The following is a 26,922-nucleotide window of genomic DNA, read 5'->3' on the forward strand; positions in this document are numbered from 1 at the left end:
GTAACATCCTTGAAGCTTGGGGATAATGCAAGGTTTTGGTGCAATTACCCTAATATATTCTGAAATGCTTGGAAGGAATGTGTTGTTTTGTCTACTGGACGAAAAGCACTTTGATTAATCATTTGATAATGGGCAATATCCATCAAGCAATACCTATATCCATCGATCACTGAATTCAAAGTCCAGAGTGTTCACCATTACACCATGGAACCACAAATCAGTGCGGGAGGATAGAAAAATCTATCCATTTCAACAAAAATATCTTTCACTTTTAGCCTGCCATGATCTTAAGATGGACTGAACCAATTATTTATACAGCATGACAACTATCAGGGCTGTTATTGCTTTTCCTCCTATGTCACATAACCCTGTATGTGTTGAATTTAACCTCTTTCCTCTCACCATGTAGAAAAATTGCATTCTTAGTATCAGCATTACACAGTCAAATTCAAATCAAAGTTTATTCACCATTGTATGACAGTACCAGCTGAAGATGTATTGAGGGGGCAGATCTCACCTTTTCCACCAAGGAGGAGAAAAAAACACTTGCATCTTAGCCCTGCCTTTAATGATAATATGGGTACTTCTTCACTTAGTGATGCATAAAAACATCTAGCTGGTGTCTTTTAAGAATATATCAGAGTTGTAACATACAGTCTTCCTCTGTCTGACAAAAATATATCAAATAGTATTCTCCCTGTATTGCTAAACATATTTACAAAAGTCAAATTTACTAAGGGGAACAGGGTATGCCTAAAGAATGAAGACATGTTAACAACTAGAGTGTGTGTGATGGAGATAGAATAAAAATGGCTGCCATTGTGACAATTAAATACTGATAAGTACAAACAGAAATAAAGATTTATAATATAATTTGAAATATGAGAGTAATACATCAGAATGAATAACTTCTGTTTGTAATTTCTAACAAAGTCAATTTTGCTAAGCTGTGTAATTGATTTGATTTGATAACGGTCTAAAAAAAACATTTTAATTTAAGAAACAACTAGCATCACTGCTGAATGTTTGTCTTTTGAAAACGATTTTTTTCATGACATAGTTTAAAGGGGCCCTATCATGCTCATTTCGAGAAACTCCCTCTTGAGGGGACTTTGGGATTTGGGACTTAGCAGACCATTTACATGCACACAAACACACTACAGGGAAGGGAAAACCTCCAAAAGCATAATATGGCCTCTTTAAGAATATGATGCTAGGAAGCAGCTAAAAAGTTAAATATAACTGACAGGTACAAAAATCATTCTAAAAGCATGGTTCTTTACAAACTTGCATTTGGCTGTGAAGTCAGTTCTCATTAAGACCTTAATTATTGAATCAATAAGAATAAAACATAGTGAAAAATCCCTTATTTTCCTGCTATCAGTTTGTTTTAATGCGAGTGTGAAAGTGAATTCTTTCAGTTTCCTGCAGTGATATAGATGTACTCCAGGGTGTGTCAGTACACTGTGACATCACTGTGGGCGTGGTTACATGTGCACACTTCTCGCCCCACCCTGATTGAGATAGTAAAACAAACTTAAAAGTTCAAACTACCAAGTTACCCTTGAACTCTGTCTAAATCTGCTAATGGGGTTGAAATGACCTTGAGTTAAGATTTTCCTTAAAAACGACTTTTATGCAGATAAATTATTCTAATGTAACTCAGGCTTTCTGAACTGAATCCTGTTTTCCCATTATGTCAATGATCAATTCTGTCCACTGGCTACTGAACACAAGCTTCAACATTCACGTTTTTGTGTAGATGATCATTCCTTAACTAAGTATGATAAAGGCAGCATTACAATTAAATGAGAAAGACATCATTTTAGATGATTTAACAAAACTGATTCTTGATAATAAAGGGAAAACAGGTTTCAGGTTGAAAATGTGGTGTTTTAACGTAAAACACAATCCTTTAAAACTGCAACCTTGAGAACAATCAGAGCTAGTTCGGCTCCCATTAGGCGTCCAACTCTGGGTTTTGTGTGTGGATACACAGACGCGTATAAACCACACATGTCCCTTGTCCATGATGTAATTTTTTTACATAGAAAGCCAAGAACAGACAGGCATGTAGTCCAAACTTTGGCTCTCCTCTCATTCACACACACTGTCCAGAAGCAATGCTAGATGAAGCTGGATGTCTGACTGAGGCAGGCAGACGAGTCTCTTCCTGTTCAGATGGAGGTCAGTGAGTCTCAGTACTCCACGGTAATTGCTTTGGTCTTGAGGTATTCCAAGAGAGCATCCTCTCCTGTGGATCAGAACAACAGAACAAAAATCACTGCACTGATTCGAGAACAGTTCAACCAAACCAGGTGTCAGATTTAATTTGACTGACTTTTAGAGGTGGAAATAACTAGTATTTGAATCTAGAAAGAGTATTTAAAATATTTGTTTTTCTTTTAAGCCTTTTGCTCTTTTTATCCAGTGTGGGGAAACACTGGTCCAAGGTGTGATTTAATCCATTTCTCGCCTTGATGGGAGAACTATAGTCGCCACCTTAAGGTTGTTATTGGACATGATGCATAAACAACTTGATTATTCTAAATAGTCGCCTGGGAATATTTCCTAACTAAACTATTCATAATGACAGTGATTAATTAGTACATTTAAAACAGTAACACAACTTTCTAATCTTCCAACCCCACGTCTCTACTCACCGAGGTCTTTTCCGAAGCCAGACTGCTTAAAGCCTCCGAAAGGTGAAGCCACGTCGGTCTTGTTGTAGGTGTTGACGAAAACCGTCCCAGCATCCAGCCGCTCGCTCACGTACATGGCCTTGTTGATGTCGCGTGTGAAGACGCCTGACGCCAGGCCGTACTCTGTGTCGTTGGCTCTCCGCAGCACGCCGTCCACATCGCTGTAGAGAGGTAACCGGTTAGAGACTCAAAGTAAACAACAACCCTGCAGCAACCAGGGTGAGACACTCTTTTTCTCACACATCTCAAGACCCACCCATCTTTGAATTTGGACACCACCATGATGGGGCCGAAGGACTCCTCTTTAGCGAGGAACATGTGGTCCTCCACACCAGTGAACACAGTGGGCTCCATGAAGAAACCTGAAGGAACACGACCACAGTGAGACTGTTAATCAATTGAACTGTTAAACAATTGAACTGCTGAAACAATTTCAAAACATTCATCTGCTACTTAGTAATATATATCTACTATATATCATTCCAATAACTTGTATATAGACTCGTACTGCACTATTCCACATACTCACTTTATTTTAGAACTATTTTTCTTTTTGTATTACTCTTACTATCTGTATTATTATTATGTTGCATTGTTGGAGAAGCCTGTGACATAAGATTTTCAACGACATAATTACTCTGTAGCTATGTCAGTTTGACAATAAAGAACCTTGAACCTTGAACATAAGCTAATGCTAACATGATGCTAAACTTCAAAAGAGAAGACCGAAAACAAGAACAGACAGCTTCAACGCAAACAAATTGAAACAAATTCAACAAGTGAAAAACTTAAACATCTAAAATAAAAACCTGTCTGTAATGTTTATAAAATGTAAGATACATTTTCTCCTCGCTATACAAAAAATCAGAGTTGTCACAGTAAATACGGCTAAAGCTAACTGTTACTAAACATACACCTGTGTATGTGTGTAAATGTGACCTGACTGTAATGAAAATGAACCACAGACATTTTGCTGTTGTTCATAATGTGTAGAAGCCAATTGCCTGAGGGAGGCTGTGTGTTTTACCTGGCCTGTCCACCTGTTTGCCCCCATACACCAGCGTAGCCCCCTCCTTCAGTCCGACCTCGCAGTACTCCAGCAGCTTGTCCATGTGGGCTTTGTGATTCTGTGGGCCGTGGTCTGTGGAACGATCCAGAGGGTCTCCGATCTTCATCTTCTTGAGCTCTTCCACCTTAGAGGGAAATGGTGGAGAAATACAGACGATATTTTTCTGACTCATGATGATATTTTTGTATCTTCTGCTCAACTTGACACAATCAAACTGCTTTATGGGAAGTGTCAGAGGGTGTGTCAGTGTTTGGCAGAGGTGGGAGTAAGTCATACATGTGCAAGTCATGAGCAAGTCTCAAGTCTTAAACTACAAGTCTCAAGCAAGTCCCAAGTCACTGTGGTGAGAGTCAAGCAAGTCAAGTCAAGTCATTGCTCAGGTCAAGCAAGTCACAAGTCAAGTCCAACGAAATTCTGATCAATAACCCCAGTTTCCGCATTTAAATCAGTTAAAATATTGTAGTTATGAAAAGTTTTGTTTTATTTTCAAGATAAACAGCAATGGAGAGTGGGGCGCTGAAAGTTCTAAAAGGTCTCTAAAGTGATAACAGGAGTACAACACAAATATTTTTACATCAACATGTTAAGCCTCCTGCCCTGGCTCCCCTTCAGCAGGGTCACAGCATTCCTCCATGGTCTGGTGCTCCCATATGACACTGTCTCATTGTTTTCCTAACTGTGTCTGTGCACAAAGAAATATTGCATCAAAGCCAATACAACGGAATAGTGTATGTACCAGGGCGCATGATATGTGTGTGTGTTTGTGTGCAGACAGTGCAACATTAAGATTAAACACATTTCTTTCATTTGGGAACACCCACATATACATGGAGTTGGACAGATGTGTGTAAATTACTGTTTATGGTAATTTGAAAACAAATGCCGTTGTCGGACACACACAAACACACCGAACACACACACACACACAGAGCAGAGCTGAGCAGAGCACAAACACACACACACATCATGTGCCTTAGTGACCGGACATCTCCTTCATAAAACGAGTAATAGGGGGATTAATCGGGCAGTGTGTGTGTGTGTGTGTGTGTGTGTGTGTGTGTGTGTAGAGGTGTGTGTGGTTAAAACGTACCAGCCTGCGGTCGCTCTTCAGCTGTTCTAATGAAAGTAAACACAGTGAAGGCGTTGCGTAAAAGGCACAGCTCTTTGCGCACTGGTGCTGCACTTCTCAGAGGCGGAGTTACACGTCCTGGTGCTGTAGCGATTTCATGAAGTGAATGAGAGTCCGAGTTCGAAATATATCTAAAATAATGTATGGACTGCCATTTCCCAACATAAACATTAGAGTCTGCAATGAAACGGTTGTCTCCTGTGTGCTCCACTTCCTACTTGGCGCTCCGGTAACTTTCTCGTGCGAACGAGATACAGTATATATTTTCTTTTCATTGCCCTTTAGGGGCTCCGTACAATACAAAAACAAATGCAAATATTTTATTTAAAAAAAAGTGAAGTCGTTTCGAGTCATCTGTCTCAAGTCAAGTCAAGTCTCAAGTCATGAATACCAAGTCAAAGTCAAGTCAAGTCTTTTATCAATGTTAGCCAAGCAAGTCTCAAGTCCAAAAATATGCGACTCGAGTCCCCCACCTCTGGTGTTTGGCTTACTCACCACTCGGCTGATGTACTCATCGTGAATGGACTCCTCCACAAACAGACGTCCAGCAGCAATGCAGTTCTCTCCCTTGTTGAAATAAACCGAGCTCATGCCCTGTGGAGCAGCACACACACAGACAGAATTAAGAGCAAGGCATTTGACGCAGAGTTTATGGCTGGTTCCTGAGCTCACTGAAAGACCTTGACACTCTCTCACTAGGCTCTCACCATGCGAACAGCCTTGTCCATGTCACAGTCACTGAAGATGATGAGGGGCGACTTCCCTCCCAGCTCCAGAGACACCTTCTTCAGGTTACTGAGCGCACAGCTGCGACAGGAAATCACAGAAAAAAGAGGCATGAAGTTTGACCAAATCCAGTAACAATGTTTGAGTCTGAGTCATTAAGTTTCAGGTCATACCTCTTCATGATCTGTTTGCCGATGGGTGTTGAGCCAGTGAAGCCAAGCTTGCGGATGTCTGGGTGGTCAGACAAGCGCTGTCCCACCATACCACCTTGTAGAGAGAACAGGGTTAGGAGAAAAGATTATGGTTCAATGAGGGATCTTCCAAATGTAAAGATTAAAGTATCAAAGTAAGGTGATCATTTGAGTTATTCCTATTCTCTCCCTGTCACAACAGGGTGTCACAGAAACAGAAAACAGCACAAGGTATCGAAGGTAGGCTGTATATCCTTATGTAACAGTGGTAATTGTCAACAAATCGCATACAATTACTATAGACCAACAATTTGTCCGTCCATCCCTTGATATTTTCTGATAAATCTATAAATACAAGTACAAATAAACAGTTACATTCTTTAGTTTGTAAAACTGATAGTAAATAAATGCTTCATTTATTTTCCGGGGACTATTTTCAGCGGTGGATTAATCCACATTTGGTGCTCTAGTGAGCATTTCTTGCAGTTTATGAAAGAACATATGCTTCATGGACAGAGGAATAAGATATCAGGTTTTGGATTTAGGATTTGGAAACACATTAATTGTTGCTTTTGGACTTTTTGTTGAATCCGATGCATGTAAACTTAAAAATGTGCATTTTATAAAACGTGTGCGCTGTTGATTTATGATTTTTAGTTTATATGTGTATTTGAGATTATGACATGAAGGACACATATTACAGATGATTGATAAATAAATAAACACATTTTTTAGACTATGTGAATCCTGTATTTGTATTCATACCTGAGCCGGGCAAAATGTTAATGACTCCTTTTGGAATGCCAGCTTTCGCTGACAGCTCAGCAAACTTCAGTGCCGTCAATGGAGTGACCTAAAAAATATTTAGAAAGATGTTTGAGACACAACCTCCTCTGAGACCACAGTAAGTAGTTCAACCTTGGTCAGTGCTTTATCTTAAAAAAGGTGAATGTACCTAAAAAAAGAAACAGTTGATGTACTAAAACGAGAGTGTGTGTTCTCACCTGTGCGGGTTTAAGAACAAGTGTGTTTCCTGCTGCGAGGCAGGCAGCACTCTTCCACGCCAGCATCATGAGAGGGTAGTTCCATGGGATGATAATGGCACACACACTGACGCAGAAACAACACACACACCTCTGTAAATACATTCATTACATTTAAATAATAACTTTAAAACACAGGGCAGCATTAAGTAAATTTAGAGCATTTACCCGATAGGTTCTCTCTTAGTGAAGGTCAGATTGCGATTGGGCCTCGCTTGGTTGATGGGGATCGTCTTGCCCTAAAACAAAGAACCACACGCACCTCTGATATTAAAATCAGTGTTTATTAATTATGCATAGTGTGTTTGTGTGTGTGTGTGTGTGTGTGTGTGTGTGTGTGTGTGTGTGTGCCTGAATGTTAACCCACGTGGATCTTGTCACACCAGCCAGCGAAGTACCGGAAGGTCTGGATGGACATGCCAACGTGTGTCTTGAGGGCCAGCGTGTACACAGCGCCTGAGTCGATGGTCTCGATGGTGGCCAGCTCCTCCTGGTGCTCCTCCATCAGGTCTGCCAGCCTGGAGGAAGTCAAAGGGGACAGTGTGAGGGTTTGTTCTAAAATGTTATGTTGCACAGGCATAGAATGATACTGCTAATCCAACATTTCACTGCCTGTATCGAAATAGGATATGAGGTAAAGTTAGCGGACTATCTTATTAGCTATCTGACCTATCTATTCTGGAATTATTATTTGTAACTCCTAAGTGTTGAATCCTGCTCTAGAGTCCCTTTGTCTGCTGGTAAAGGTGTTTTGAGAGCACATGCAGACCTGTGTTCTTCAGGCTTTGAATAATCAGGATTGATTGCTTGTTTATGTATGTAATACAACTTTAGGCCTCTATGTGGAGCTACTCACTTGAAAAGCAGAGTTCCTCGGTCTCTGGGGTTCATCCTGCCCCAGGGTCCTTCATAAAAAGCTTCTTTGGCAGCAGCCACAGCCCGGTCCACATCACCCACAGAGGCGTAGGCCACCTTACAGATCACCTGGAGAAAGACATAATGGTCACACACAGTTTCAAAATAAGAACATGTTCTGTGTGGATTCATATGACCGTATGTCCATGTGACTCACCGATCCGTCAGTAGGGTTGATGGTATCGTAGACCTTGCCGTTTTCAGCATCCTCAAAGTTGCCGTTGATAAAACACTGGTGTGGCATCTTCAATGTCATGTTGTTTATCTCTTTGGTTGCCTGGGTGCAATACAGCAGTGACATTCCACAATCAGAAGTGTGATGAAAGACATTACAATTTTAAAGACAGTCTGATTTGGAAGTTCAATTAAAGGATCTCACATTAAAATAAATATCAGCCTGTTGAACACAGTTCGACTTCACTATGACATCAAAGTGGGAGACTCACATAGTCGACGACCAGCTCTTCTTCCTGGTCCTCTCCCCTTAGCCTGCGGACAAACATCTGGATGAAGTCCTGGAAGGTAGTGGCCATGTACACGTCCTCGGTCTGCAGCTGGATGCCGGCACACTTCTGCTTCACCTCCTCAACCAGCCTGGACATAGAGATTTCAGATATATATTTAGCTAAATTAATTGCATTTGAAAAGCGCTTTTCCAGTCTTTATGACCCCTCTAAGGCCTTTTCACAAACAAGTCAGCATTCACCCATTCTTACAGAGACAGAGGCTGCCATACAAGGTGCCATCTGCTAAAAGAAACAAAGATCCACTCACACTCTGGTCATTTCTGACTGATTATCGCACTAGCCACGACCCTCACCTGACCACGTCCATGGAGGCGGCTCCGGACTTGAAGAAGTCTGTGGTGTCCTCAACGGCGGGGACATTGCTGAGGATGCCCTTCCAGATGTTCTGTGATAAAGAAAAGGATTCTATATCAGCATCGGCTTTGGGTCAAACATCAAGTTAAAAGAGTCAAGATTAATATCATCATTAAAGAGACGACAAAACTCCTGCACAGCCACAATCAGCTAAACAAAATCAAACTCCAGTAACTTGCCCTGATCTCCTCTGCTATCTTCTTCTCATCATCAGTCAGCTCCACACTGGAGCTTTCCCCAGAGGAGAAGTATTTCGCAGCAGAGATCATCTTCCCATCTTCAAACTGCAGGTTCTTCACCAGGAGCTGATGAATAAACAGGATGGATCAAATACAGGGGGGTCAACTCATTCTGTAATTGACTTATCAGCTAACAGAGGCATGAGCGTTGCTACACTCGCCCAGCGCTTCCTTTGTTTACTCTGAATATTTGTTTTGTCGTACAACAGGTGATAGAGACACTTACAGCTTTCCCATCTGTTCCATACAGCACCAGCCCGTTCTTGGTGACCAGGCCGGGCTGCGATGCCCCCTCGATCTCCAGGGGCTGACCAGCTGGTGCCGACCCCCCCAACATGGACGAGCCATAGAGGGTCACAGTCTAAGGAGGGACATCAAGAGAAGCACTTAAAAAACAATATTTTGTCGGTTTGAAGTCATTATTTACTATATACTGCTGTCCAGCACATGTGTTTGAAGACAAGTTGGTCTTGTAAATTGCGACTCTTATTTCATGTCTGGTTGATAAGACATTCTTTACTTCCTTCATTAGTATTTTTGCTGATAGCATATGTTATTTTCAATTTTTTATGAAAAAAAAGTATATTAAAAAAACTACAAAAAAGTTAACAAAGTGCCAATAGATGATAGACGTGATGACCTTTCATGTCAATGCTATGAAAAGTAATTTACATTTCATTATTAAAAAGAGGATTGAAAAGAAAAGATGCTTTATTAAGTGGTTTTATTGATCCCACTCTGTAAAACTGTGCATTTCAACTCATCCGTAGAATGTCAGAATCATTATCAGCCATCCAAACCTCTGTAAGTCTGACCTTGTGTGTGTGTGTGTTTTATTTGCATTTGTGCTCCAAAAAACACACCTGACCATCGATGACAGTGGTTGCTCCGGGGACTTTGTCATGGCCGCGGATCCAGTTGTGGATGGTCTCAGCCGGCTGGGCCATGTTGACCTGAGGGACAGAAAGACACCGCAGTCAAAATGCTGACGACTCAGATTCCTTTTCAGATCAGGTCGTCTACATTTCTGAGAATGAGAGGGAAGCCCAACAGCTGGTGAGAGACACGTGGAAAGCTGATGCTGGGAAAAAAAAAACTTCTGCACTAAGAATAGCAAATTTTGACACAGTGCCAGCAACGTGGCTATGAGTGACAAATCAGAGAGCAGCTAAGACCGGCCCCACCTCTTTCTTTACTCTTGTAAGATAAACACTAGTCACTCTGTCCCTGGACCACATGTTGGGCCAGCAGTACATTTATATGCAGTTCTCTGAAGCAGCTGTCCAACAGCTAAAAGTAGCAGAATTCATGCTGTGTATTTTTCTATGTAAAACGTGGCACCCTGAGCTTCAGCACAGTAATACCTTTAGATGGAGTGATGTATATAATGTGCCCCATCACTGTTAAGGGAAGCACCTTGCCCAAATGCTCGTGGAATACTACAGTCTCCAAGATGTTTTTGAAAAACTGTTTTTTTATTAGAGAACAATTATCACATTTTTGAGTGATGAGAGAAAAAGGTTTAACAAGAGATAAGTTAGGGTCTAAAGGGTCTTAATGAATATTGGTATTTGACACCAAGGAACCCTAACCAAAATAGATCCAGCTTTTAGAATTCTAAAAATGTCACTCACACATACCAGAACATTTAACCGACATACGTTGTCTGTAAATCCAGTCATCAATGTAATGCAGCTTTTTTGATTTTTGCTACATTTTTAAGGCAGATAGCTGCAGCCACATGGTGTTGCTGCAATGCATACACTCTAGACAAGGATTCATTTATAAATGTACAAATCATTGGATTTTAATGTTAAGAACCAGGTGAGAATGTAGGAGCTCCTTTAAAGTAATACTTTACCCACAAAAGGACAATTTGTATCAATTACTAACCGGTGTTACCTTGAATTTGTGAGAAAAAATATATAGTTTTGTTGTTGTAAAATGCTCTGCGACAGTAACGCCACTTTGCCCAGCTGGTGATCCAGCATGTTGGGAGTGAGAGCTCTCACCTTGGCGTTGGATTTCTTCTGAATGCCTTCATAGGTGGCTCCTTCCTCTGTCTGGGGAATCCGGGGAGCCTTCCCATCAGCAATGAGCTGAACTGACTCCACCTGCACCAGGAAACAGTGTGTTGTTGTGGAAAGATAGACAAGGCTGACAACTGAGCATCATGGGAAAGAGTATGAAGATATGTCCCGACAGGACTACTTGATAGATTGTTATATTTCAAAAAGCCTGTATGTAAATACATGCTGATAACACACTCTTCCTGATAACGGTCCTCATGTGATCAAAAGGATTACTTCATGCAAAAATATTGAATTCTAGATGGTTACCATAGCCTTGATGCCCTCTGGGAAGAGGAAGCGGTTGTAAAGTGTGTCCACAGTGTCATTGGGCTCCACAGCACACTCCCTCTGCAGCAGGATTGGTCCGGTGTCCAGTCCATCATCAGCCCAGAACACTGAGAATCCAGCCTTCTTATCACCATGGATCAGGGTCCTTGTAAAACATAAAACACAAAAATCACATGAAGTTTTACAGAGACTGCAAACAGTGTCTTTAACCAAAGATACTACAGTTTAGCACAATTCAGTTTTCACTACCTGAAACGTGAAATACAGACTAATTTTAAACTTTGATGACTGTAAAATATTTGGACAGAGCTAATCTAGCAGTTGGCCCCCATAGTCAAGAGGCTAGGCTAACCGCCTACTGGCTTTAGCTTTAATAATAGTTAATGGACAGACATCACAGAGTAATTACTCTCCTCATCCCACTATATCTTCTGACTTTCAATTAATTTATGCAGCAGGTAGCATGTCACCACTGCCAAACAGTTAAACATGTTGTGTTTTACCGTTGCAAACAAACAGAAGCTATTTATTTAGACAGTGCTAAAAGGAACAGATAGATAGTAAGGGTGGAGGAGAAATAGACTAGCAAGAGGGAGAGATAAGGAAACCAGTTTGCCAGCGGGTTAGGGTCAAACAGAACTGGTTTAAACTTCCTGCTACACAGACCGAAAGCAGCAAACACCCTTTAGCTCCACCCTGAAACCGGAAAACAGAGGGCGTGTGAACTATTGACCTTTATTTCTCTGAAGTCCAATTCACAAACTATTAAAGAGTAAGCTAGCTTGTGTAACTTTTGCGTAACAGCTGTGTTAAAGCAAAAGGGATGGTTACAGGCTCAAATTAAGTTGAGAACTAGAGAAGACTCATAAAGCTATCACATTTAGCCAGTGATACAAGTTCAAATGAGCTAACACAATATCGAATATCGATCAGGGGTTAGTTAAAATTAGCTAAAATTATCTACCGCAGGCTACTAGTCATACCAGAATATTTGTATGCCAAACAATGTGGTATTTAATGTCACTGTTTATGCTATCTGAACATACAAATTTTAGCCTGTCTTTTGATTGGAATAATTTATAGCAATTAGGTTAGCTATCTACCTTATTGTTTTTAATTTAATTTAATTAATTGTATATACATTTATTCTCTCTTTTTGTGTTTATTCGTCTCGATGTTTTTGATAGATAGTCAAAAATGTCCAAGATCTGAATAGTGTTTTGTAAAAATGTGGATTAAAACTGTACAAAAAGTCAATCTATAACAGCTTCTGGCAGACAAACAATTGCTAACCAATCCAAAAATGGGATACACTGCCAAACAAAACAAAACAAAACATTACATTGTTTTGTATTATGCATTTCTCTAGGTTTAAAAGTTATCGAATTTCACAATTCAACAAAACGTAATCATATAAACTCTTTTAGTTATATTTTGTTTCAATAAGCGTTTAATTCTGGCCTCACATTGGCTGTGACCATGAGGTTTCTTAACACTTGTAATACACATGTCTGGTGTTCCTGTGTATATTAGCATTTGATAACAGTATGGTGCTACTGTGACCATTGTCAGGTTATTATCATATGGCTGTTACGGGTTGTAATTAACATGTCTAATGTCTGTTCTTTGATCCCATATGGTTTTACACGTTGGTGCAATTATTCTTGAATTCTTTGACTCTTAAATCAATAGCACAACCTTGTTTTAACTTTCACATGTGTTCATTTCTTACCAGAAGATGATATTATTGTGGACTTTCCCCAACATAGTAATTTAAAGACAATTTATTATGTAAAAAGTTGATTTACTGATAACCCAGACTTGTTTGCGCGTAATAGGTTATCTGAAACGACTGTTAGGAATGTGAACGTCGCTGTGGTCATTTCTTTACTACTGATAATCTATGTGGGCAGTGAGCCAAAAGCACAGAAAAGCAGTGATACTGTCATGTAGTAAATATTATTTACTGTCTGCTTCCTATTAAAGGCCTGTTCGATGTGTGATATCAAAGATATATTATTTTAGGATATTATCACCCACTCTTCCCTCACCCCTTCCCCTCCCCCCTTCCTCACCAGTTGATGGCCGACGCTCCTCTATGCAGGGGCAGGATGGAGGGGTGGTAGATGATGGAGCCGTGCTTGGGGTCATCGATTACGTTCATGGGGATGAACTGGGAGCAGAAGGGCATGACGTTGAGCTCGGCGCCCACAGTCTTGTACGCTTCCACCACCTCTGGGATGGGCTTCCCCTTGACTCGCCACCGTGGGAACTTGAACACCGGCGTCCCGTCCTTCTCTGCCGCCACCGCTGAAAGAGTAAAGGAGAATTTATAAGTATAGTTCAGAAACCTGAAATAAATTGCAACGGGAAATTTGGAGTTCATGGTTGGAGCCCTAACCCTAAAAGCAATAGTGTTTAAATTGATTTCCTAGCTTCTTTAGAAATAATATCAGCTCATTGGTCTAGCTGTATTCCACACTTCAGTTTATTTATAATATCTATATAATTGATCAAACTTGCAATGCATTTCACAAGTTAGGACCTTTTTGGAAACTTTGCAGGATTTAAGATATGAGATTTGTCTGAATTGACATTATCAAACACTATAAGATATTGTTGAATCTTAACTATTCAAAATATTGTAGGAAGGTATATCTGTTTTGATATACCATAAGAAATATATAATATTTTTAACAGAACATTCCTAAATTAATATCTTATCAATATCAACATTTTGAATAGACACTATAGTAGATTGTTCATATCCTAAAGAATCAACTAACACAATCTTACTGCTTGTATAACACAGACAAGTAGTACTTGACTCGCTGTCCACAACATAATGGCGGTGTTTAGTGTATTATATAAAATATAAAAAAATGAAAAGTAGGCAGGACAGCTTAAAGGTACAGTGAATAAGAAAGGAAATAGTTCAATATTAAACCCTCAGAGTAAAGTAGGATGGTCAAGAGGCAGCGGAGGATAGCTGCTGCTGAGGATTTTTCCTGGAAAGATTGCATCATATCAAAGAGTGCGGCTCGATTGTAGACTTTTCACCTCAGAGCTGCATCTCGGGGCTACACAGGGCCTCTCCCCACACAGACAATGGAGCCACTATAGCGCAGCTAATGCAGGGTAAAGGCCCATCTTTGTGCAGGGGCACTCTGGAGCCAACACGCATCTACCTCAGCCACAGCACAGGCCTGTAATGACCACCGCACACCCAGGACGGAGGATCATCACAGGCCGGCACATCCAACATTTTCTTTCCAATTATTTCTAATGCAAACTCAAAACATTGATTCCTTTCCATGTATTTGTTATCTCTCAATGTCTAATTAAAATGGAACCAGGAGCTATTTATACACAAGGACAGATTTACGTTGTTAATTCTTGTGTTAAATAGGTCTTTATTTGTTATATTGACTATTTATTATTCAGCTATAACTTTGCCAATAAGCAAATAAATGTGTCTGGTTGAAAAACAATGACACATATTGTTTTAAAAGGAATTTAAAGATCCTACTCATAATAAACTCATCCAACAAGAAATGGCTGTGTGCAATTCTAGACTGCACACAGCTGTCACCCTGCCCTGTTTTCCAAGAGACTGTTGGCTTTGAGGTGACAGATAGACAGAAACAACACATGGGAGAAAACTCACCCAGCGGGTCTGCCTTGCCATCCTTGTCGGGGACTGTGAACACACCCACCACCTTGTGCCCCTGCTTCCTCAGGTTGCTGTACACCTCCTGGCCGAACAAGCTCTGGCCGATTATAGCTAGTTTCAGCTTATTCTGGTAGTAATTCTGAAGGTAGAGAGAACACAAAAACATTAGTTTCAGCTTCACCCAGTGTGAATCTGCATTAGTTGTCTCATACAAGCCACAGCGCTTTAATAACTTTGTGTGTACAAAGAGCTTTTTCTCAGGAGAACAGGATTAACAACACATTTTCTTGAACTCTACTCTAAAAATGTTATGCAACTGTAATTATTCATTGATCTCCTTGACATATAAATCCACTGAAAGCACCTTTAATACATGAACTACAGTTGAGCAATGCCAAACCTTCAGTTATTCATCAAAAGAACCAACACTGGAGTAAGTTACTGCAAACAACTTCATAACTGGCTACAAAGACTTACTTACTTACTGGTGCTACACAAGTATAATTTAATTTGTGATTTATATGTAAAAATATTTGTATTAATCAACTAATTGTTTGGTCTATAAACTTCAGATTAATGGTTGTATCCGACACACAGTCCCATCCCAAAGTTATTAACTTTGTGTGCGATTTACAAAGATTGAAACACATGAAAAACTGTAGTTAAAGGTTTGTTTTTGTTTACACTTTAAATAAGCAATTAACTCATTTTAAAAATGGTTATACATTTGTCACCTTATTAGCAAGAAATTCAATGAATTGTCAGCCTTATATAAAACATGTATGAGTGCATTAAAAGCGTGAACTGAACGAGATGGGGGTGGGATTGAGGGGGGGCACATTCTTGCCTGTCCCAGGACCCTTCAAATTACGATTCCACCCCTGGCCCAAATGTCATTCAATCTGTCAAATTGCTCAAAGCCAGCTCTGAGAAAAGCTATTGGTTGACACACAGTGCACAGACCTAATCTAGAGTGAGAGAAGTTCAAGTGGCCAACTCCCATCTGAATGTGACAGCACATGTGTGAGAGAAGGAGGTTTCAGGTTTCCCATGCTCAGATTAAATGTCCTGTCAAGTACTCGAAGCTGACATTGGATTTAGAAACGTGCTTCATGACGCATTCAAAGCCATATATTCCAACCAGCACACTGTGGAAATGACAGTGCTACAACCTCAAAGTAATCACAATGAATGGGTAGCTGTTTGCAGCCCAGCATGATCGTATCTAAGCCGCTGTCGGTACAGTGGAGCTCATATGCTGATGCAACTCCTCCAGATATTGTACAGTAGCAGTGAGAGAGTGGAGCGCACAGTAACGTGGCACTGATACACCATCCATGACTCTGTTTTTTTTTAAATATGGTAGCTAATGGAGTGACTATTTACAACGTAGACATGAACTGTGACTCAATGAACCGTAATCAGAGTCGAGCCTGGCTCAGTCCTCTACACTACGACCTGGCATGCGTTCAGTATTCACCGGTATGTTTTTATCAATGCAAGTATAAAAGGCACCATTCATTCTTTGGTGCAGAATAAGAAGCGTTACTCACGGACGAGGTGGAGAATTTCCTTAAGACTTGACTCGCTGTCCACAACATAATGGCGGTGTTTAGTGTATTATATAAAATATAAAAAAATGAAAATAAAATCCAAATGCTGCAGAATCTGCTGCTGGCCACACACACACCTTCCTCTATATGTGTGAGTGTGTGTGAGTGTGTGGTTAGAGGAGTGGCCGTTGTCAGGGCTCGCCACAGCCAGCTTACTCGACAGCAGCAGCCTGAGTACGTGCACCGTACGTGCGCGCTCACGCGGTGCTTATAACGTATGTAATGTTTGCCAACGCTTACTATCACCCATGCCATCACCTCGAATGCGCGGTCATGTGTGGGAATGCATAACGTCTTAAAACTGACTGTATTTACACGAATTTATAAATGATTACTGCAGAAATGCAAACAAATATAGTCAATCATTGGTTATATGTTTAAATTGTTTAGTAAATTGCTTTAATCATTAAAAAAGACGTGATTAAAACACATATTTCTTGAGATTTTAAAGATGAGATATTAACTATTAACTAAAAAATGTATAGGCCTACTCGTATAAAACGAATACAAACAAACAGCAAGACAGAAGTGTCTCTAAGCAGACATTAGCCAGGTGGTTTTTTATATATTTTTGAAATATTTTTCCTCTGAGATTAATGAAAATATAAGAACATGTCAAATGTTAAGATACTAAACCAAATAATTGAGAACATTTGTCATTATTTTGAGATACATTGTAAAAATGTTTAGATACCAAGCCAAAAAAAAAAGGTTCTCAATATTTTTGAGATATCTTCTCATTATAACAAGCAGGATGTGTTTTCACCACAGTGGTTCAAACAGGCTTCCAGACGTTTCTCTGTACTTGCCTTGGCAGCGTTCACCTGCTCTGCACCTGCCCACACTCCCACACAGACAAACACACAGCTGGCACCATCCACACTCAACTGCCCTGCACAGGTTCCTGTGGAGGAGAGGGTCGAAGAGTCCACTGACGACCTGGCTGTAGGGGAGCAGGGCAGAGACACATACCCCCCTTTTTTCCTTCAAGGTAGACTGTGCCCTGCGGAGCTGATAACTCATTCTTCCAATAGGAAATCCCTTTATCCGATAAGGTAGTACAAATAACGATGACTTAAATGATTATGCTTGCACGATTAATACAACACTGCTTTGCTGATGCCACTGACTGCTACAAATGTATGTGGTTTTAGAACAGAGGCAAGGGATGAATCACAATATGTCATATAGCCTACTGTACATAGTCCTTAAAAAAATGCAGCCTTGATAAGAAAAATAATCCACTCTATCCCTTATTGAACCAACATATGGTTGTCAAACATCAGGCTGTTTTAGGACTTTGTCAATTCATTTGTTCTAAATGACTTCCTATGTTTTTCTGGTGTCTAATCACAGATTTTTTTTTATAAAACCAGTGTTTTGTGACCTCAGCCAAAAGCAACCAATAACAGCTTTTTCTTTTTGAATAGATAATATAGGATAGATAGCTATGTCTAGGGCTGTGCGATTATGGCAAAAATCATAATCACGATTATTTGGGTCAATAATTGATATCACGATTATTAAATACGATTATTCATTGACTTTGAAAAAATCCATATATAGAACTTTAAAACAAATACAAATAATAATTTGAACAGTATCTTTTTAACTGTTGATTACCCTGAACGTATAATTCAACTGAAAAACCAATACAAAAATAAGTAAAATAAATGATACATTTAAATAAATATCAAAATAATAAATACCAATAAACAAGAACAACAAATATTTTGGAGCGCACTTCCACAAGCTACTAAACATATATAAATATGATAAATACAAATAAATGAGACCAAAATTAATTAGATCAAATATGTTGCAGTGCACTGTCACAACCTAGCAAAGCGAAATAATTGTTTTTTTCGATTATGTTGTTTTCGTAATTGTGGCAGGCCAAAATCGTAATTGCGATTAAAATACGATTAATTGCACAGCCCTAGCTATGTCTATTAGCATTTAACATTATATGCCAATTACCTAACCTGCATCTTTCTTAAAATGTATTTACTTTATTAATACATTACTTTAATAACATAGAACATATTTAAAAAGTTGTCAGAAGAAATAAATTAACATTTTGCTATGATGGATTCTTCTTACAGTACATTTCTTTAGTCCTTAATAGGTTTAATATTTTGGTAGATTGAGGGTTAGAGGCAACAAGAACTAAACATATTTTAAATTAAGCCCAGCGCAGAAGGTCCAGAACTGATTACTGCATTTGATCGATTCCATACTTGATTTTACAATGTTTAATTGAGAAAACAAAGGATTCATAGAGAAACTCGGGGAGCAGCTGTGATTTATTGTGAATATCTTCAACAACATTAAAAAGAGGACTAACGGTAAGAGCACTGGTGGTGGATGTTGCTTGGGGGAGGAGGGGGGGGGGGTTCCCACCTTGGGAGGTCATCCCGCTGTTCTTCAACAATGTGTGAACAAACTGCTTTAGCAGACGGCCGATTCCCTTCTAACACCGCTACTCTAAATCAAAAGTGCCATTTTCTCCCGGTTCATTCCATTGCAATCTTTCAATCACACAGTGCATCTCAACAAAACCAGTTAGGTCAGAAGGGTGTGTGGCGTACAGTAAACTGTCAAAACAAAATCATTATAAAGTCCTGCTCCCGAATAAGAAGCAGTCCTGGAAGGCAAAAAAAGGGAACATGCCCAAAATCTCTTTTAACATTCTGTAAAATAATTTACTTTGTGTCACCACAGGAAACGAGGTGGGGGAAATCACTGGTAGATGACTTTTCCACAGACAAGGTGCCAGTGCTGAAGAACTCAAACCAAGGAAAGAGGCTAAAACTCAAAACAAAACCCTAAATCAGCTGTTATTGAAGAGAGAAAAAGTCCTGACATGATGTTGAAGGTTGTAAAAGATTTCTTTCGCCCTATAGTCATGTCTTGTGTACGTCTTGTGTACATCTTGATTACATCTTGATTACATCTTGATTACTTTGACTCTCAAGCCCGTTCCCTTTTAACTGTAAAAAGCTTCACTAGTTTTATGGCACTGGCACTTTGTTGTTCCAAAAGCCTTGCTCAGTGTATCAAAGGAGGGTTTGGGGGGTCAGGCACAATTCCCCAAGAAAAAGGACCCATGCTAGTGTACACACTCTACAACACGTTTACAGGTGACAAACAAGACGTTCTCCCTTTTCACGTCACAGCCTGTGCTGGAGGAGTGAGGGCAGAGGAGTGATGAGGTCACAGGAAGCGGATTCCTGCTCCAAACTGTACACCATCACATATCCTAAGAGAGGAGAGAAGAAAGAGAAACAACAAGTAAGGAATGAGTGTCAACTTAAGACAATTCTTTATTTCCTTAATCAGTTTGCAGCATTTTGAATAAGAGATAAAGATGCAGAACCAGAGATAGCGTTGTTGTTTTTTTCACTCATCATTAAAACTAACAAGTTGGTAAGGAGAGTTAGTTGTGTGTGCTATGCTTGTAGCAGGCTAATGTAGCCTCTAGTTTCAGCATAGAGGCGGAGAGAACAAGCTTCTTTTACACTTTTTCCATTTGTAGCAAAAGAAACTAAATGTCTGGGCCAAAATGGGTTGAAATTGTCCAAATTGAGCGCACTATTTACATGATGCCGTTGTGTGAAAGCCAGTCAGTGTTTGGATTTTCCTGACAACACTGACATAGACATTGTTGAATCAGAAATGGAAGAAAGAAATATTGTAGCCGTCTCTGGAACTACATTCAGAAAACAATTATTAAAAAATGTCAGACTTTTGACATGTTTTTTTTACACATCAGCATCATAATGTAGTTATTTTGGTATCCTTAAACCCAAATAAAAACAATTTGCAATTAAATCACAGCAAATTGTGTTTACTTTGTGGTTACACTGCTGTAGTAAACTGGATTTCAGCAATGCGAATTACCGCATAACCCAAATGGTCCTGAGATCAAACCTGTGCAATCAATGCAAGACAAAAACTCTCTTGCAGTTTGTTATGAGTCCAGAAATATCCCTGTAATATCTGGGAGTGTTAGTGAATAGTGTACCTGTCTCCACTCTGAACTCCCATGGGCACACAGTAGTTGAGCTCCAGCCTGGCGATGTTCCCGAGCCGCAACACGATGCCTGCTCCGTACGACCAGCGAAGACACTCTGCCATCTTCTGAAGGTGAGCCCGGGGACCCTCACCTGCACACATAACACCCGACATGTCAACGCCCACCTGGGATATCCCACTGTCACTCAAAAGTGATTCACATTCCAGAAACATACTGAAAAGATGCTTGAGAATATTCAAATGTGGCTTAAATGCACTATAACAAATTCTGGAGTGGGGATTTGTTGATTGTTCATTGTTCATTGTTCACTTGGTACTTCTTTGAACACTGCAGGTGCTGTATTTATGCATTTACTAATTTCTTTAGTCACCCACCGTAGTTGAGGTTGCAGAGGTTTCCTGCATTGAGGAAGAAGTGCGTTCTGAAAAGGTCACCGAAGCCCCCCTTGCCCGGTCTGAAGGGCAGAGGAGTGTAGAGGTGCAGACCACCTGCCCAGTACGCCTCTCCACCAAGATAGTCACCTGGAGCACAAAGAGAGGGCATTAAACCAAGATATGTAGTGTGCTTACTTACTTAAACATACACACATGCTTACAGCCGCAGCACTTTATTCATTATTTTAAGTACTTCTCTTTATGGAGGGGTATTGTGTGTGGATGGTGACAGTGTAGAATTAGACATGAAACATGATGTGGAACAACGGTTTCCAGCTGTAATCAATCAAAGGGTGTTGTAGTCTTATTGTCTTTACCACTAAGGCCCAACAATATTTAATGGTTGGTAAAACTATTTGTTAACTAAGAAGTTTGTCTTTGTCTTATAGTTTTGGACAGTAAGCCCCATATTGACTGTCCCATTATTTTTTGACAAAGATGATTGATTAAAGGTGGGGTAGGTAAGTTTGAGAAACCGGCTCGAGATACACTTTTTGTTATATTCCATGGAATGCTCTTAACATCCCGATAGCAATGAATATCTTAAGTGCTTAAGAGACAAAAAATCCATTAAAATGTTTTATCTGTGGAAGCCGTAATACTGTAAAAAGTACGACCAATCATTTTAGCCGGCCCGGCTAAAATAACTGGATGGCCTACCTGCCTACCAGCCTTCCATCTGTGCACAAACTTATCTCGTGCCCTCATTGGTCATGTGCGCGTTCGTGTGTGTTGGAGGAGGGGCTCTGTAAGGAAGTGGCAGATTTTCTCCGGTTGTGTATTTTCAAATTCTAGCGATCTCGAGCCGGTTTCTCAAACTTACCTACCCTACCTTTAAGGTACAGCTGATTTAAAAAAGAAAAAAACTCATTAATTTAACTATAATGTTTTTGTACCTTCACTCTGTGGCCCAATGCTATACATCCCAAACCCTCGTACACTGGTGGGACCTCCAAGGTAGAACCTGGAAAAAATAGATTCTTTCATTAAACCATTTACCCAGAATGTCATTAATAGTACAACGTTTAAGACAAAAAAACAAAACACAAAAAGATTGGTCAATTCACAAGTAGCCCAAGCTTATAATCAAGTTTAGATTTTTAAACAGATATTAACATCTTGAGAGCATCATCTTTATCAAAAGAGCCACAGTGTGTTCTCATTGGGAGTAGTAAATGAAGGTTAGATGTGTCAGAGCCAGATGGCAGCTCTTGGATCAGACGTACCTGTCAGCGATGCAGGACGGCTGTCCTCCGATGGGACAAAGCATCCCACCCCACAGAGAAGCAGACAAGACCTGAGAGGACACACAACGTTTCTGTTAATAACACAAAACCTTAGAAGTATTCAGTTAAGCAGAACAACGTTTTTTGTTCCACTCCTCTAGTGCGGCTTTATCGCCCACTGGTGGTTCTTTAATGCAATTCATCAACTAAAAGCACACTGAAAGAAAGAACAAACTAAGGTGTTTGCAGCTTTTAAAAGACAAATATTGTTAAACCAGTCTGGCGTGTCTTATTTCTGTCTTACCGAGTCCCAGAAAAGTCGTTTGTTGAGCTGCAGCTCAAAATCCTCCTTCAAGAAGCTGGCGTCTCCACCCGTGTACCCAGCCAGTTCCTGCAGAACAAACACATGAAATGCTTATAATCATTATCAGGGACACAGTGAATGACCTTTAACAGTGATTTCGCAGTGTATTTTCAGGGTCCCTTATTATTAGACACATGTGCACACTAACCTGGTTGATCCGGAGTAATGCACCCCTGCTGGGGAAGATAGCAGAATTCCTTGAATCGATCGACACAGTGTGCTGCAAACAAACAAAACAGGAGATGTGTTGAAAGAAATCATATTTATAGCACTAATAAACATTTATTTAAAATGATATGACACAAGGAGGAGTCCAGACTCCAGGTTGTACCGAGAGGGCAGATTTCAGCGAGTGTCCGCTCTCCTCCCGCACGGCGAAGGACGCACTGCGCGCCAGGCAGCCCAGCTCCCTCCACACACCCTCCCACTTCAACGTGTGGTTGGTCATCCCGAGGGGGAACTGCAGGAGGAAAGGAAAGGGGAGAACGTGAGCTGAAGACGTTTGAGTTAACTCATCAGTTACACTTTTCCTTGCAGATAATGTGTCAATCCTGCATGGTTCAACAGTATTAAAACAAATGCTGGCAAATTCAAGTGTTCAGATTGGATTTACACACTGCTGTAAACAAATGCAGAGCATGCATGCCCACAGTCACATGTTTGACTCTTTCTTTCTGGATTCTCTACCTATGCCAATGCATTTAAAAATAAAAAAGTCCACAAATAAAAATAAAAATAAAGGTTATTATGGTACAAACTAAGCAGTTTAAAAGGTGGGTGAAATGAATCTCGAATGAATTTATTTTTGTACATAAACATAAGGAGGAAATGTATCTGTATTGATATTGGTTATTAATTTGAATGGTCTCTTGTTCACTCTGAATCTACTTAAAATGTCAATTTTTCACTCGGAAACACACAGCCACACACACGGCCTCTTACATTAAACTCTGCAGATGCGCCTCTGTCGGTTTCTTTTAAGGAGCTCCATGGGAACTGACCGGTGACTTTGTACAGGTTGAGGATGAGGCTGAAACAGAGGACACAGTATCTTAAAAAACAACTCAGAGCCCTGGTGATGCATTTACTGGCAATCCAAGACTTAGGAATCAGCCATCTGTAAAAAGTGCTTATACTTTATGAAGTCAGATTTTCTTGGACACACAGTTAACAGTCTATTTGCAACATTCACTGACATACTTGCGTTCGAAGTTCCCGGGCTGGGGCTTGAAGAAGGACAGGCCGTATGACGTCTCCTTGGTCCCGTAGGAGAACTGGAAGCTGAGTTTCTCAGCTCGACCGAACACGTTAGGTAACTTCACACCCAGCACCTGAAAGACCAAACCAATACTATGAAGCCACCATGTTCTGTGAACATTTCTGTTTCACTGTAAAAGCAGCCTGTGTCCAGTTTCATCCAATGTTATTAACTTGTTACAATATCCTCTTTTCTGCTGTGGCATGTCGAAAGCCTATTTTCTATAAATATTAAAAAATACATTTTCTGTTGTTACTAGAACTAAAACGGTTTCCTTAATAATCTACCTTCATCGAATAATCATTACATCTCTAATCTAACGGAATAAGCTTTACATGCCCAAGATCTGATCCTGACACCTATAACATAACCAATATAACATAAACCTTATTTCTTATTCTGAATATAAAAGTGTAGTAAGGAAAGGAAATTAAAAAAGGTTCTGGCTTTTTGTGCCATAGTTAAAATAATCTGACAGACGGACTGCAATAAATCCTGATTTAAGTGATTAAAATGCCCACTGGCCCTATAACCTAAGTTGACAATTGTATCACCTTGTATCAATTATCTTATTGAATAGTGCTCCATCCATAGCCAATAAAGTGACAAATATGACTAACATGAATTATATGCAAGTGTTGTTTCTCTCACCATGCTTCCTTCATTGTTGCCAACCATGGTGTTGTAGCTTCCTGTCAGCCTCTTTACCTCCGTCACTTCAAAAGTTACATCCAGACCGTTGGGCAAGGCGTCTGAACCTGGGGAAGAGAACCAATCAGGAGGAAGAAGGTGTGTTACAGCTATTATTCAATAAATTGTTTGTTTTTGTGGCGGTATTTTTTATTACAAGGTCGGAATGAGTTACCTTCAGATGTATCGATAAGAACCTCCACCTCTTTGAAGATTCCCAGGCGGAGAAGCTTCTGTCTGGCGATGTGAGATTTTTTCATCACCTGTAACCGAAAAAGAAACAGAGCTTTGCAACTTCTCCAATACTGAAACTGAGTGCTATCATTCCTTAATGTACTCAGTAATAAATACGTACATCAATGAGGTTTTTTGCGTGGAAAACTTCAGAGATCTCATAGCCGAGCAGATCCTCTTTAGTTCTTCCAAGACCTTGGACGTTAACATGTTGGACGACCACCTGCAAAAATAGGTTTTACCTGGATTACTCCAACATAACCATCGTATACAAATGCAGACACATGCATGTAGCTGCAGGTACTAAGACTGTGATAGCAATTCAAATCCATATTTGTTTCACTTGAGTTCTTTTACAGGTACTATTTATAAATACTTATATTTGTTTTTATCACAAAATCTAGTCTGATATTACTGCTACTTACAGCTTTGTTTTCGAGGATCTCCTGCTTGGATTCCTGCTCCGGTTCTGGAAGCTCGACCAAGTCATCAGGGTGGACGCCCAAATCTCGGCCATGCATCGGGAGAGGATCCAGACTCTGCAACCATGATAAGCACAATGCCTTTAAGTAACACTACATTAACAATGTAATGCAAAGTTAAAACAATTTATAAAAATCTCCCCAATAAACCTTCTTTGACTACAGAAGTTGAGCCAAACTCTAACTATATTTCCGAGTTTAAATTTGGTTTGTGTATCTAAAAGTCAGGTGAGACTTTTAAAATAATCTTAAAAGTCTGATACACTTAAAACAAGGAAGGTATGCATGGCACCTTTAAAAAGGACTGCTGTCATTGAGTCATTAGGTCAATGAGTGGGCCTTTAAAAGAGAGTATCTGATGTCCTGACAAGTGAAAGTCACTGCATGGGGAGTCAGTTTGGAAGGTGGTAAGGTAAGTAGGTTAAAGAAGCACATTTCTCAAATGAAAGACTGTGACAGTAAATTGAATCTATTTGTGGTGTTAATTACACATTATGAAACGGCTTTTAGTGATATTCTTGTATGAAAACTGTCTGAAAACACAAAACCACGTTAAAATACTACCACAAATCGTGGTTACAACGAGTTAGTTTGTCATACATATGATATCTAAATTAGAAAAATCCCGCCAGGCCTATATTGGTAACATTACGAGCATTTAAATGAGCTTCAGTCAAAGATACAGCTTTTCACCACATGCAGTTCCCCAGTACACACGTAATGTAACCAGACAGTATTCTTTATTGTTCGTCTTTATCCAGCTGTATTGAACAGTACATCGAGTACAAATGCTAGTGAGTCTGACTGGGCAGGGAGGTCATGGTAAAAAAAGGCACATAAAGGCCAGCTGCCAGGGATAATGGAGTTTACCTTAGCATGGACAGTCCCCATGGTTAATATCCGCTCCTAAAGGCCTCTTCAGTCGGGGTTACCTGCTCTGTAAACAGGAGAAAACTGATAAATGACAGCGGCTACTTTCTCCACTACCTATCCCCCTTCAAGGGAGACGCCATGACAGTTGATGAGATCTCGCGTTGCGTTCATGCACTCCTCGTTTTCTACGTGAACCTCAAGAGCTGTCTTTCATTCTAACCTCGTCACGTGGTTTTATAAATGTATTTTTATGTTTCCCGTATACAAGGTCATGCATATATAGCAGGGTGACAGGCAACAGTGCTGCTGGATACGTGGCTTTATAATGAGCAAGGAAGCAATGAGTGGAATTGGAATAAAAAGCTTCCAACTGAGATACAATTATAGAAGCTAGCAAATGCATTGCTTTTAAATGCATCATTCTGTCTTCTCTCTGTGATTGGTTAGAAATGAGAAATCATTGAAGTGGGCGGGACAGGCTCAGTCAGAGTCACGTTTTGAAGGAGCTCGTCCAGAAGATGGCGGTATTTGTCTACTTTCTCGTCGTCTTCACTTCAAAATGAACAGAAACTGGCAGCGTCTGAATAAAACACTCGTTAAGTGCACCTGAATTTGGAAAGAGAACAATTTTGGTGAGTTCCCAGACAGTTTCGGCCTTGTCTTTAAGTGTGGTTTTTGTTGTGGTTTGTTTAAATTAAAAATGGCGTCAATAAAAGTGTTACTAGACATAGCTAGAGGCTATATATACATTCAATATGAAAGAAAACTACTGAAATAATTT

At 40.0% G+C, this 26,922-nt stretch overlaps 2 protein-coding genes across 2 annotated transcripts; both read right to left on the reverse strand.

Annotated features, from left to right (window-relative positions):
- Positions 1 to 442: 442 nt before the first annotated feature.
- On the reverse strand, positions 443 to 16,646 carry aldh1l2 (aldehyde dehydrogenase 1 family, member L2). Its single transcript, XM_034131407.1, has 23 exons — positions 16,482 to 16,646; positions 14,923 to 15,067; positions 13,331 to 13,565; positions 11,235 to 11,400; positions 10,908 to 11,009; positions 9,759 to 9,848; positions 9,122 to 9,256; positions 8,836 to 8,961; positions 8,596 to 8,687; positions 8,222 to 8,369; positions 7,933 to 8,052; positions 7,717 to 7,844; positions 7,228 to 7,378; positions 7,029 to 7,099; positions 6,822 to 6,927; positions 6,583 to 6,670; positions 5,800 to 5,893; positions 5,608 to 5,707; positions 5,396 to 5,494; positions 3,730 to 3,895; positions 2,959 to 3,064; positions 2,664 to 2,863; positions 443 to 2,254 (listed from the first exon to the last, which is right to left on the reverse strand). Exons 1-23 carry the CDS (start codon positions 16,527 to 16,529, stop codon positions 2,199 to 2,201), a joined length of 2,772 nt encoding a protein of 923 aa, XP_033987298.1. The 5' UTR covers positions 16,530 to 16,646; the 3' UTR covers positions 443 to 2,198.
- A 2,183-nt stretch (positions 16,647 to 18,829) lies between these two features.
- Positions 18,830 to 26,295, reverse strand: samm50l (sorting and assembly machinery component 50 homolog, like). The gene is made up of 15 exons (XM_034131509.1): positions 26,139 to 26,295; positions 25,212 to 25,325; positions 24,908 to 25,009; positions 24,728 to 24,815; positions 24,514 to 24,620; positions 23,805 to 23,935; positions 23,547 to 23,634; positions 22,936 to 23,064; positions 22,753 to 22,824; positions 22,545 to 22,631; positions 22,241 to 22,311; positions 21,911 to 21,978; positions 20,955 to 21,101; positions 20,569 to 20,710; positions 18,830 to 19,803 (listed from the first exon to the last, which is right to left on the reverse strand). Exons 1-15 carry the CDS (start codon positions 26,157 to 26,159, stop codon positions 19,758 to 19,760), a joined length of 1,413 nt encoding a protein of 470 aa, XP_033987400.1. The 5' UTR covers positions 26,160 to 26,295; the 3' UTR covers positions 18,830 to 19,757.
- Between the last annotated feature and the right edge of the window lie 627 nt (positions 26,296 to 26,922).

The sequence above is a fragment of the Trematomus bernacchii genome, unplaced genomic scaffold, assembly GCF_902827165.1.
Source record: "Trematomus bernacchii unplaced genomic scaffold, fTreBer1.1, whole genome shotgun sequence".
Taxonomy (NCBI): domain Eukaryota; kingdom Metazoa; phylum Chordata; class Actinopteri; order Perciformes; family Nototheniidae; genus Trematomus; species Trematomus bernacchii.

Excerpts from the sequence above, each read along its gene's own strand:
- samm50l (XM_034131509.1), bottom strand. The coding sequence starts at position 26,159 with ATGGGGACTGTCCATGCTAAG. Across the intron at positions 24,621-24,727 it reads TCTTATCGATACATCTGAAG|GTTCAGACGCCTTGCCCAAC; the intron begins GTAACTCATTCC and ends TCTCTTCCCCAG. Across the intron at positions 22,312-22,544 it reads AACGACTTTTCTGGGACTCG|GTCTTGTCTGCTTCTCTGTG; the intron begins GTAAGACAGAAA and ends GTGTCCTCTCAG.
- aldh1l2 (XM_034131407.1), bottom strand. The coding sequence starts at position 16,529 with ATGTTGTGGACAGCGAGTCAAGTCTTAAGGAAATTCTCCACCTCGTCC. Across the intron at positions 7,100-7,227 it reads GCTGGTGTGACAAGATCCAC|GGCAAGACGATCCCCATCAA; the intron begins GTGGGTTAACAT and ends TCTTTGTTTTAG. Across the intron at positions 3,896-5,395 it reads ATGAGTACATCAGCCGAGTG|GTGGAAGAGCTCAAGAAGAT; the intron begins GTGAGTAAGCCA and ends TTTCCCTCTAAG.